Here is a 12,817-nt window from a genome sequence, read left to right as displayed (position 1 = left end):
ACACACACTTTAAAGCTGCTGTGCACCATTTTCCAGAACCATTTGCCAGAAACCAAAGCGTCAGATCCGAGTTCCCCAACAGCTCTTCCTGGGCTTGAGTCATCTATTATGCAAAGCCAGCTCATTACTTCCCTGTATCTGAGCATCATCAGTCTATTTTCTGACCTTTCACCCTCAAAATCCCCAAATCCCTTTGAAGTCAAAGCATCAGTCATTTTTGTCAGGTGTAAAAAACACACATAGCACGTGCATGGGGATGCTCTGATGTCCAAATATGCAAAAACTTGAACATTTAGAGCTCGCTTAATCCCTGCTGTTGCATAACTGGCCTTGATGAAAACACTGTATCTACAAAGAAGCCTTCCCTCATTTGTCGCTTTGGGGACAGAGTGTTCCTAGTCAGGAATGGGATGCCAGCAACATTCGGTCACCTCACACAACCCCTAAAACGAAGCCGAGGGAGGCGGCTCCCTAGGGGTGACATCAACGGCCGGCGCTCCCGGTACCCCCTCACCTCTCTTGTCCAGGAGCCACATGAACGCGAAGCAGGGCATGAAGCCGATGGGCCCCCAGAGCACGAGGAGCGCGATGTCCCAGCTAGAGAAGCCGTAGGCCTGGCGCGCCGAGTTCTGGATGGGGCCCCAGGTGTTCCAGACCAGGCCCTGCACGAACCCCAGCAGCGAAAAGAGCAGCAGCACGAGCCAGCGGCGCCCGTACACCCTCCCGGGACTCGGGGCTGCCGCGGGCAGCGCCGCCGCCGCCGCCGCCGCCTCCCCCCTGCTTCTCCAAGCAGCCCCCGGCGCAGGCCCGAGCCCGGGTCCCAGCAGCGGTTGCCGCTCCTCCTCGCTGCTCCAGCCCGAGCCCATTACGACGCGCGGCCCGCGGGGTCGCTGCCCAGCGCGGATACTGTCAGAGAAGGTGGAACCCGAGGTTGCTTTGGTCGCCCTCGGCCTCGCGGCCGCGTTGCTGCGCCTGCGCCGCGCGAGCCGGCCCCGGTCCGGGAGGCGGGGCAGGTGCGATGGGCGAGGAGGGGGCTGGGGTGCGGAGCCGGGCTAGCCTCTCGCCGGGCGGTGGAGAGAAAACCTCGGCGAAAGAGGGAGTGGAGCCGGTGTCCCAGAGCGGGGATCGGGAGGAATTGGGAAGGCAGGGAGGAGCGCCGCTGAGCCCCAGGAAAAGGAAACTCCCGGAGGGGCTGTAGTACAGGAGGCTGGGCTAGGAACCCGGGATTGCTGGGGGAAGTGTACATGTTCACGTCCTGTGCCTAATAAACAACTCGGAGATCTCCAGTCACTTAAGCCATATATTGCTTGCTTCTATATTGGGTTAATTTTCATTTCTGTTGGGTTTATAACTTCATAAATTAGAGAGGGAGATAGGATAAGATTTAGGCGTAGTAGGGAACCCAGAGGATTGCCGCATGAAAATCATTTGTTTTTTATGTACAGTAAGTACAGCCCTGTTAAATCAGCCATTTTTTGTGTGCTTTACATACCCAATGAGGAAATTTAAAACGAGTCAATTTCATTCATGTATATATACGATATAGATCTCTTTCTACTATTTTGCCTGTTATTAACAGAAGAGCAATAAAGATATTTCGATTAAAACTGAAAGATTTTTGCCCCCAAATGACCTAGATTCATCTCCAGTTATTATGATTTTGACTACACAAAGAGTAAAGAGAAGAGTGGAGGTTGTCGATCTCTTGACCAAGCAACCGGTTATTTTGATATACAAATCCAAAAGCCTGACAGCTGTCGGTTAGTGTCCTTGAAAACCTAAGTCAAGCGATTTGGCTTGTTTTGGTCGGGAAATGAGTCACAGGCAACTCAATTAAAGAACATGCGCCTGAGGTTCACATTGCCCGGTAGCCACGAAAGCCAGGTGGATCATTTTGCTGCCAGAAGGGCAAGAGTCGGGAACAGAAGGGGAAGAGAAGCGTGAGCTCTCCTGATATCCAAGCGACTGCAGAGTAAGCAAACGCCGAGCCACTTTCCACTGCTCCGAGCCCCACAAAAAGCAAACCATTCCCTAAAACTCCAATACTGTTGGGAGGAAGAAAGCGCCAAGGCGAAAAGGAAGGAATTGAGGAAAACCAGAAAAGAAGCCAAGAAAAGTCTACACCGGAAGACGATTACGGTCTGGGGAAAGTAAAAAGCACCACAACCGCGACCACGTGCTTACATTTCCACCACTCAAGAATCAAAATAAACCGCGTGGCCCCTCCCAGTGCCCGTCACATGACTTTCACGCGCGTGCCGCTTCCGGAAGAGCCCGGTAGCAGCCGCTGCGACTCTTGCCTGTGCTGCGGCTTCGGACCCCGGGTTTTGGCCTCTTTCTGACCCGGCTCCCGCTCCACTTCACTTTTGGTTTCGGGTGGAGCCCGTGTAGTGATCTCCATGGCAGCAGACTCCGGGGCGTTCACTAATGAGGACTCTGAATCTGGAGAGGAAGAAGGTAGGTGCCAGGCAGAACTCAGACCGTGAGTACAACGCTGTGCCAGCTGACTCTTGGCACCTCTCATGTGGCCGTTTGTCCCTTCGGCCCTGCAGTAAGCTATGAGGAAAACTATTTGCTTTCTACTGAACGTGTCTTTTTTCAAATTGTAGCACCCAGATTTTTGATCATCGTATAGGTCCAGTATCCCCCCATCCTGCCAGTGCTGTTTCACACATGAGGGTGTTGTGACTGTTACAGTAGATTGAACCACCCTTGAGATAAGTGGAGATATCTGGGACTTTTGTGAACAGGAGTATGATTTCAGTGGAATCCTGCTTTAGAGAACGGATGAAGTTTGAAGGCCGGTGAGCCTGAGATCCCTGTTAGCATTTATTGAATGATTGCTCCGTGCCTGGCACTGTTCTGGGTACTGCCATGGGATCCAGAGACTTTTGATTGTATATAACAATGCCTTTTCCCGGTTGAGTAGAGGGGCCTGGAAAGGAAAAAGAATGACTAATGCCTGGTAACGTGAATACTATTAGTGCACACTGAAAAAGTCCTGGGCAAATTGATGACATTATAAAATGAAAATGGTCAACCTCTTGAGTATTCACTCAGTATGGGCCTGAGATCCTTCTGATCCTCTGTTTCTATAGTAACCTTACTTTCTTTCCCCAATGGCAATTCCCCAAACTCTTTATATCCTCTCTTCATCTCTTCCTCACTTCCAGCTGATGACTTTGCTCGTCAGGTCAACTCTGCATCTAATCTGTCTACTTTTTTCCTCCTTCTCTATCACACCTTTGTCCACATCATCCACATTTCTCACCTAAACCACTACTGTATCTTCGGGCCATGTGTCCCCGTTTCCTTTCTTGTGCCCCTCCAATCCCTTCTCCATTCAGTGGCAAAAAGTGACACTCTCTTACTCAAAATTCTTCAGTGAAATCCATTGCACTAAGAACTTAGGTTAAAATCCAAACTCCTAACCACAGCCTACAAAAATCCTTGGTCTGGGTTCTGCTGATGTCTCCAGGAGCATCTCTTGTCACTCATCACCCCCTCTGCTCTTACCTGCTTTTCATATAACTGACTTCTTAGTCTTCAGATTTTAAGGTATGTCACCACCTGAGACCTTACCAGATTAACCTATCTAAAACAGTCATCGTAGTTTTCCCCTGACCCTTACCCTAGATGTTTTATATAATACGGCATCCTGCTTCCTTCATTTCACTTATCACAATCTGTAATTACTTGTTTATTATCGTTTCTTCCCTTAGACCTTAAGTACCTTGAGGGAAGAACATATATCTGTGTCATTCACAGCGTTTGCCCAAGCAGCAAATACAATGTCAGGCTCCTAGGGGGCACTTAATACATATTTGTTGAGTGAATGAGTAAGAGAACCCCGTACCAAGTCCAGAGGCAGGAGGAGAAAGAGCATGGCATAGTCCAGGAACTGAAAGAAGTTGGTGTAAGGAATGTAAGAGACAGGGATCCTGAAGGGCACCTTATACCAAGTTAAGGAGTCTTTGAGGAGCTTTAGGTGGGGGAGTAATGGGGGAGTAACACAATAAGATTTGGTTTTAGGAAGATCACTGCGGCTGAAGGGTGGAGGATAGCTTGGAGGGAGAAAGACTGAAGGACAAGGTACTTAAACCCCCTTAGCTACAGCATCCTTCTCTCTAACGTGCATAACTATTGTGAAAATTAAAGATACTTGTAGATCATCTAGCATAAATGTCTGGCAGAAATTACATATTTAATAATGGCAACTATCTTTATTGTTAATAAAAAGTGCTGGCATTGGTGACTGACTGATGTTGAAACTGAGAGAAAAGAAATTGGAAATATCTCTGAAATTTTTCAGCCTGAGAAAACTACATGTAAATTAGGAACCTGAAGAAGAAGGAGGTGGTTGGGAGCACTGTTGAGTTTTAATGTGAATGCATAACATTTAGGTTTGAGAGGATGATGCAAAAGAAGATGTTAAGCATGTAGCCGGGGAAGAGGAGGTTTTTATTCTTTATTCAAATACCATAAATTCACCCTTTTAAAATGTTTTTTAGTATGTTCACAAAGTTGTGCAGCCATCACTACTATAATTCCAGAGCATTTTCATCACATCAAAAAGAAACCTAGTTCCCATTAGCAGTCACTCCCCATTCATCCTCTCTCCATCCCCTGGCAATCACTAATCTACTCTGTCTCTATGAATTTGCCTGTTCTGGGCATTTCATGTGAATGGAATCATACAATATGTGGCTTTTTGTGTCTGGCTTCTTTCACACAGCATCATGTTTTCAAGGTTCTTCTATGCTGTAACATGTACCAGTACTTCATTACTTTCTGTGGCTGAATAATATTCTGTAGTATGGATATGCCATATTTTGCATATCCATTCATCAGTGGGCATTGGGTTTCCACTTTGGGGCTGCTATGAAGAATGCTGCTATGGACATCTGTTTACAAGTTTCTGTAGGAACATATGTATTCAGCTTCTCTTGGGCATATATCTAAGAGTGGAATTGTTGGGCTATGTGGTAATTCCATATTTAACTTTTTGAGGAAACTGGTGATCCTTAATCTTGAAGTCCTAAGGAGAACTGATGAAAGTATGGATTTGCTCCCCTGAACAATATAGCATGTGTACACATTTTTGCAGGTGACTTCAAATTTTTGTATTAAAGGATTCTCCAAATCCTATCTGTGGAACTTTCAACCCTATTTTAAACTGTCATCCTCCCCAGAAAAACCACTTTGGGGTGACTGCTTATTACCATTACAAAGTAAGTTAAATGGGCAAAATCCTACTGGAAGAGAAGACTTTGCTTTAAATTAGATAAGGCTTATGTGAATAAAGGGTAAGAAAAATACATACATCAAATAAATGCATGTGAAAGTTTCACTATGTTTAGTATAGTAACGAATATTGTGGGGGTCATAGAAAAGTTAATTTTTGAGCAAACTTATTACCACTCCATTATCAAAAAATATTTGAATGTACACTATGAACAGGAGACTCTTGTACAGTGAGGTTAAAGACAGTTCTTGCTCTAAAATACCCTATAAATATACTTTGGGGGAAAAGAACACAGATTAAAAGACTTGTAGTATAATACATATTCGCACGGCAGGAGGCAGTTAGATGGGTTGTAAATATTACACACATTACATGCTTTGGGTGTGAGAGGAGAAAGAACGAATACAAATTGGATTGGTCTGTGCTTCTGCGAGTAATTTGAAGGTTTGGTGTACAGTCCTCACTCTGCACGCAGCCTCAGGTCCCACAGGCCCACTCTAAAGGACTTGAGCGCTCAAGAGTTCTGGTATTCTTAGGGGTCCTGGAACCGATCCCCCTCTGATGCTGAGGGACAACTGTAGTTTGAATATGGAAATGAATGGAAGAAGTTGTTTCTGGCAAGGAGAGGCCAGGAGTGGAAGTGAGTGGAGAAAAGCCCAAGGCACATAGAGGGCAGAGGGTGGGGAAAAAAGCGAAGAGACAGACTGGTGCTACTGGAGTGGAATGTGCAGCGTACACAGCTGAAAGGAGGAAGATTATAACCTTGGAGACCAGAGAGGAGCAGGGTGAACCAGAACGTTGAAGTGAAGAAGGAAGTCGTGGGTTTCACTTTTCTCAGAAGAACAGGGTAAGGCACCGCCCTGAGTGAGGGAGTGGAGAGAGGTATTGGGGATTTGAGAGTGAAGAAGCTTTGTCAAGTTGCTGTTGGGACAGGGATGATTAGGAGTCAATTAGTGGCGAATAGTGTGATCGGGAGCTGGAGAGGGAACCAGTGGAGGTGAGCATGAAATCGTGGAACTGATCCCTTTGTTTTGAGACTGCTGTGAGCATGCTCAATAGTTCATTTTACAAAGGTGGAGAAAACAAATGGTTAATCTTAGTAAAGTTTTATGCATTGTTAAAAATGAGCTGTGAATTCAGAAAACATTTATTTGGTGTTAGTTTATGCCAAGCCCTATGCTAAGCTCTATGGATATCAAAGTAATGGGTTTGCTTCCAAGGATGTGATTTTTTTTTTAACTGAAGTATAATTGACATACAATATATTATTTTCACGTATATTACATAGTGATTTGACATTTGCGTGCATTATGAAATGATCACCACAATAAGACTAGTAACCATCTGCCCCATACAAAGTTATTGCAATATTATTGACCATGTTCCTTATGCTGTATATTATATCATTGTCATGGCTTATTTATTTCATAACTGGAGGTTTGTACCTCTTAATCTCTCCTTCACCTTTTTTCCCCCACTCACACCTTCCTCCCCTCTGGCAAAACCACCTGTTTGTGCTGTGTCTATGAGTCTGTTTTTGTTTTGTTTGCTTGTTTGTTTGTTTTGATTCCACATTAAGTAAAATCATATGGTATTTATCTTTCTCTGTCTGACTTGGCGTAATACCCAATAGATCCATCCATGTTGTTGCAAATAGCAAAATTTCTCTTTTTTTTTTATGGCTGAATAAAATTCCATTGTATGTATATGTACAAGGATGTGTTATTTTTTTTGTCTGAAGTAACAGCTTGGAAATTATTAAAAACAAACATGAGTAAGCAGAGCACAGAGGATTTGGGGGACAGTGAAAGTACTTCGTAGGATATTGTAGTGGTGGATATATGTCATTATACTTTTCAAATCCATAGACTGCACAACACCAAGCGTAAACCCTAAGATACACTGTGGACATTGGGTGATTATGATGTGCCAGTTTAGGTTCATCTTTGGTGAAAAATGTACCATTCTGGTGAGTAACGTTGATAATGCGGAGGCCATGTATGTATGAGGGGAGGGGGTATATGGGAACTTTCTGTACTTGCCCCTAATTTTGTTTTAAACCCAAAACTACTCTTAAAAAAATGGACTTAAACAAACATGAAACTACTTACTGTTAAGAATCAACTCGAGGGGCTTCCCTGGTGGCGCAGTGGAGGAGAGTCCGCCTGCCGATGCAGGGGACACGGGTTCGTGCCCCGGTCCAGGCAGATCCCACATGCCGCGGAGTGGCTGGGCCCGTGAGCCATGGCTGCTGAGCCTGCGCGTCCGGAGCCTGTGCTCCACAATGGGAGAGACCACAACAGTGAGAGGCCCGCGTACTGCAAAAAACAAAAAATAAAAAGGAATCAACTCGAATTCTGAATGTGAGATGTTACTTCTAGGATCATACATTGGTTGAAGCGTTTCAGTGAAATTAAAAATCAATACTTTGCATCTGCCTTTCAGACTGAGACTGTATTTGTTTCCATTGGGCTCTGATAGTTTAAAATTTTTTTCTGATTAATTTTTTTAATTGAAGTATAGTTGATATATAATATTATATTAGTTTCAGGTGTACAACATGATTCAGCATTTTAACAGATTATACTCCATTAAAAGTTATTACAAGATAGAGGTTCCCTGGTGGCGCAGCGGTTAAGAATCCACCTGCCAATGCAGAGGACAGGGGTTCGAGCCCTGGTCCAGGAAGATCCCACATTCTGCAGAGCAACTAAGCCCGTGTGCCACAACTACCGAGCCTGCATTCTAGAGCCCGCAAGCCAGAACTGCTGAGTCCACGTGCCACAACTACTGAAGCCCACGCCCCTAGAGCCGTGCTCCGCAACAAGAGAAGCCACCGCAGTGAGAAGCCCGTGCACCCCAATGAAGAGTAGTTCCCACTCACTGCAAGTAGAGAAAGCCTGCGTGCAGCAATGAAGACACAATGCAGCCAAAAAGTAAATTAAATAAATAAATTTTTTTAAATAAATAAATTTTTAAGTCAAAAATAAAATAAATAAATTTTTTAAATAAATAAATTTTTTAAAATTTTTTCAGTAATTACTGAACAGAACTGTTCAGTATTTTTAAAATTGTGACCAAAAAAACCCATAAAATTTATCATCTAACCATTTTTAAGAGTACTGTTCAGTAGTAAGTGTATTCATATTAATGTGAAACAGATCTCCAGATCCTTTTTGTCTTGCACATCTGAAACTCTGTACCTAGGAAATAACTCCCCTTTTCTCTCTCTCCTCAGCCCAAGGTAATTGCCATTCTACTTTCTGTTTGAATTTGACTATTTTAGTATCTCATGTAAGTAGAATAATACCATATTTGTCTTTCTGCAGCTGGCTTTTTACACGTAGCAAAATGTTCTCAAGTTTCATCCATGTTGTAGCATGTGACAGTATTTCCATCCATTTAAAGGCTGAATAATATTCCACTGCCTGTATAAACATTGTGTTTATCCCTTCATCTGTCAATGGATGTTTGGGTTGCTTCCACCTTTTAGCTATGATGAGTAGTGCTACTATGAATGTCAGTGTCCACATACCTCTTCAAGACTCTTCTGTTGAATATTTTTGATGAAAAGAGATGAAATACCCAGTTTATTCTGAATTACGGAAAATTTACTTAGTGGAGGCTGAAGAAATGGAAACATTTTGGTAGAAATTTTGAAGGTACTTCGAAGCATTTTAAAGAGCTCCAGTCTTTGAGGCACCAATCTTTTGAGTATTAACTTCACTTAAAATATAGATTTACTTATCTTGCTTTAGGTTTAGGAACTTAAAAGCGCTGTGAGTCATTTTCTGGTTCATAAATGGATTAAAGTGAGGAGGAGAAGACAATATTCTGGGTTAACTGGGCAAGAGTTACAAGTGTAAGAAGATGGGAAGAAGAGGATGGTAAATGTCCAGCATGTAACTGTCTCCAGTCCCCAGCCTGAACCTGGTTGGGTGTTCACTACCACACCGAGCATTGGTATTGGCAAGGTCATGTCAACACAGCCTCAACACTTTGTGGTTTCTTCGTCAGCACCACCTTCTAGATCTTGAAATTCAAAGGGTTTATGACAGTTCATCAGCAGCAGAATTTTCTTAGTTCGTATTGACATTTTAAAATAGTGAGTATAAAATTAAAATCATCTTTGGTGTAAGTTTTACCATTCGGTCTTCAGTCTGAACACAGTCATTTTGTTAAGTAGTACTTGCATAATTCCATCAGCGTTTTTCTGACCTGGTCTAAATGTTCATTATTTTTTACGCTGATATCTACCATTCCAGATGGTAGATGACCCTTGTGTATATATACAGTAGTCATCAGATTGATGAAGGCCATCATAGGCTTACCTGTATATATTTAGAAATAAATTAGCTCCCAATGCTAGGACCCAATTTTTTGTTCATACTGTATCACTGTGGTGAGTCTCTGCATTGTAACTTGAGGCTTACTCTGATGTCACCTTCTGAAAATTTTTTAATAAAATATAAAACTATTAAATTTAAAATTAATATTATTAAAATTTTACCTGACATGAGAAGCGAGTTAATTTCAATTTCAGGATCTTTGTCTTTGTTGTATTCTATCAATATTAGGAGCGTATTCTGGAAACTTGATATTTCTTGTCTTAAATTCTAAATCTCAGATACAAATCCAAACCAGATGTTAATTGACTGAAGCCAGATTGCTAGCAAATTCAGAGAAATTAGGTTTCAAATTATCTTGTCCTTTGCACTAATTAGAGAAAAAATTAACTGAGAAAAAAGTAAATTGCTTTTTGATGGTGTTTCACCATCTCCAAAGAATTGTTACCAAAGCTGTAATCAATCATCTGAATAACATGCTACATTTAGAGGGAGAAGAGACTATTGTGCAACACCTAGATCACTAATCATTTTTTCCAGCAGTTTCTGTTAGAAATTGCTACTTGCTGCAAGTTTAGACCTAAATACATTTATTCTTTAAAGGCTTTTGAGGTTGCTTCAGAATTTTTATAGCTCTTTGCAAATATCCCTGGCATGGAATGACTGGGTGCATCCCTAGGCTATTTAATTAATACAGTGTAGATTGTATTCTTCTTTAAAGAAAGTTGTAACACTTAAATTTGTTAATAGCCCAGTTCATTGTTGATTAAACGATCAGAACCCAGATTACTTTTATCTCACAACCAGCTGATTGTTTTATTTCACTGATAGACCTGAAATTCTTCAAATATGTGAATTTCCTATTATGGTGAGCATCATACTGATCTACTCTGCATATGCTTTATAGCCCTTTTCATTCATTTAGCAAATGTTTGAGCTTTTAATATATTCCAATCACTGGGCCTGGTACTTTCTCAGCAAACTTTAGTTTTTAGGGTCTCCTATTAAATAACCTTTGGGATGTTTGGCATTTTTTGATCAGATCATTAAATACTTTTTTAGAAAATTTAATGTTATGTTAGAGGAAAAAATATTTATTTACTTCTTTGAAGCTCCTCTGTCAAAACACTACTCGTGTTACTAATGCCCGCATACTTAGGTGTACAAATACGAGAACTGTTTTGAAAACATTCAAAGCCGTGTGATCTATTGGCTCTGATTTAAGATAAGCAGCATAAATAAATCGTCACCCCCAAAGGACTGGTGCTTCTGTTTTTCTCTGCCTTTTAAAGTTCTAGAAGCAAAATGTTCAAAGCTTGAACATTTTACAAACGTAGAACTGAAAGAATGTTACAGTGAGTCACACCAGCCATGATTCATCCAGCCTAAGCCACAGAGCACTCTCTAGGGAGAATGTGGTTGTCCTTGAAAACCATAGCCTCAGAAGGCAAGGTGCTATACCAGTTATGTACTAATAACAGAGTCCTGACTATGAGTTAATGTGTTTATATGAAAGCGTTCAGCGGATACAATTTTGCTGGCTTTGGTTCCGGGGCACAAAGATGGACATCTTTGCATTCTTTCAGCCAGTGTTTTCAATTTCCTGGGCCTTTCTTTTATCTGTTGAGATGGTTAAACATGATGTCTGTTTTCCAGGCAGGATATAGGAGAGGAGGATAAGGGGGAAAGGCTGACTCAGCAACTTCCAGATATATATCTGGCCACTCCTATCTGCAAAGGAATCTGGGAAATGTAATTTTTCAGCCGCTCCCATTGCCCAAAGTTCTGTTAGTGAGGAAGAAGGAAGCAGTAGTGGGTAAGGTAGGCAACTAGCAATCTCTACTATAGGTATTAACTACTCCCCCCACCACACATACAAACATGTGCGCAAACCAGAACATTCCTCTCTCCCCAACAGCACATGTGGATTTATTATCTATGGATCCATCTAAAGCCTGCCTGCACCAGCTTATCTTTTTGGGTTATACTGTCTCTCTGTTTTTAGTGCTAGTGTAAGTCCTACAGTTTTAATTCTCTGGAAGCAGGATTATGCAGTAGGAAGAGCATTGGACTTGGAATCAGGGAACCTGACCTATAGTCCTATCATCACTGGTGTTTTGACCTTTGACATCTGAACTTCCATTTCTTCATTTGGATAATGGAAATAAAATACCTTCTGTACCTGTGTTTTACAGGCTTCTTAGAGGATCCAATGAGCACTTTTATTTTAATGTATATAAAAGTGTGTGGCAAATAGTAGAGCCTTATACAAGTAAATATATGGTATTGTTATGATGATGATGATTAAAACCAAACTCTCATCTTCCTAACAGAAGGAGATGTCACTCCTAACCTTTCTCTCGTGGCAAGTCACAAAGTCTGGAAACCTCAGTCTTCCTTACAGCTGCATCTGCCTCCTACCCCACATCTCTTGAGTCATAATAGTCTTTGATGTTGTTCTCCTAGTATTTCTCCATCTCTACCATCTCTGCCTTCCTCACTGCCACCCTTTGTTGTTCAGGGCCTTATTACCACTCCTCTCACTTAGCTGTTGCAATAACTCTCTGAGTCAGTTCCAGTCCCTACAGCTCCACACATTGCTACAGAGCCCTCATTTTTATTGTTAATGAATTGAATGTACCAGGGGACTGTACTATGGGAGAAATATTTAGTAAATTATTTTTCTACTTTTGAGACATTTGGTTGTTTGTATTTTCAGGTTTTTTATTATAGTAATAGATATTTTATGCATATGTGTGTACATATATATAGTATAAATGAATACGTATGTGGCTTATGATTATTTTGTTAAAAGCAAATTCCTCTAACATGAGTTATTAGGTTAATGGGTGGTTCTTTGAGACTTTTGCTTCATTTTCCCAGTTGTTTCCCAAAGGGTAGTACTAATTTATATGTCACAAGCAACAGGTATTATCATGAATGAATTGTAGCTTTTCATGGTCTAGCAAAACTTTAAAAATATATAATAAAAAATGTGGCTTGTCCATTTTCATACACAGGGAATCCAGGCACTCCAAGTCCAGGAAGACTTGGTACATTGCAATCTAGGTACCCCTGTGCTTACATTTATAGGCTGGCATGGCTTAAGACCTTTTTTAAACAATTCCTGGTTACAGCCTGTTTTCCTTAACAGGGCTCTTCAGTAGGTAAAGGTCACTTAAAGATAAACTTGGGCCTTCTTTTACATAGAGACCTAAGAGTGCCT

At 41.7% G+C, this 12,817-nt stretch overlaps 2 protein-coding genes across 10 annotated transcripts in view; one reads left to right on the top strand and one right to left on the bottom strand.

The window, feature by feature from the left end:
• The window catches only part of SLC49A4 (solute carrier family 49 member 4), a 92,304-nt gene extending 91,055 nt beyond the window's left edge, over positions 1-1,249 (bottom strand). Inside the window, exon 1 of one of the 4 annotated variants that reach the window (XM_027106496.1) lies at positions 515-1,249. In XM_027106496.1, coding sequence (XP_026962297.1) covers positions 515-866 — 352 coding nt within the window. In that variant the 5' untranslated portion in view covers positions 867-1,249. The remainder of the gene's footprint in view (positions 1-514) is intronic. The other 3 variants (XM_027106516.1, XM_027106509.1, XM_027106504.1) reach the window with 3 other exon arrangements.
• A 1,023-nt stretch (positions 1,250-2,272) lies between these two features.
• HSPBAP1 (HSPB1 associated protein 1) overlaps positions 2,273-12,817 on the top strand; it is an 88,231-nt gene continuing 77,686 nt past the window's right edge. For 2 of the 6 annotated variants that reach the window (XM_027106487.1, XM_027106467.1), the window contains exon 1: positions 2,276-2,457. In XM_027106487.1, coding sequence (XP_026962288.1) covers positions 2,400-2,457 — 58 coding nt within the window. In that variant the 5' untranslated portion in view covers positions 2,276-2,399. Of the gene's footprint in view, positions 2,458-12,817 lie in introns of all 6 variants that reach the window. The other 4 variants (XM_027106457.1, XR_003432801.1, XM_027106478.1 and 1 more) reach the window with 4 other exon arrangements.

This window comes from Aethalodelphis obliquidens, unplaced genomic scaffold, assembly GCF_003676395.1.
Source record: "Aethalodelphis obliquidens isolate GAN/ISIS:26980383/991018 unplaced genomic scaffold, ASM367639v1 scaffold1, whole genome shotgun sequence".
In the NCBI taxonomy this organism is placed as follows: domain Eukaryota; kingdom Metazoa; phylum Chordata; class Mammalia; order Artiodactyla; family Delphinidae; genus Aethalodelphis; species Aethalodelphis obliquidens.
This window is presented reverse-complemented; position numbering and strand designations above follow the sequence as displayed.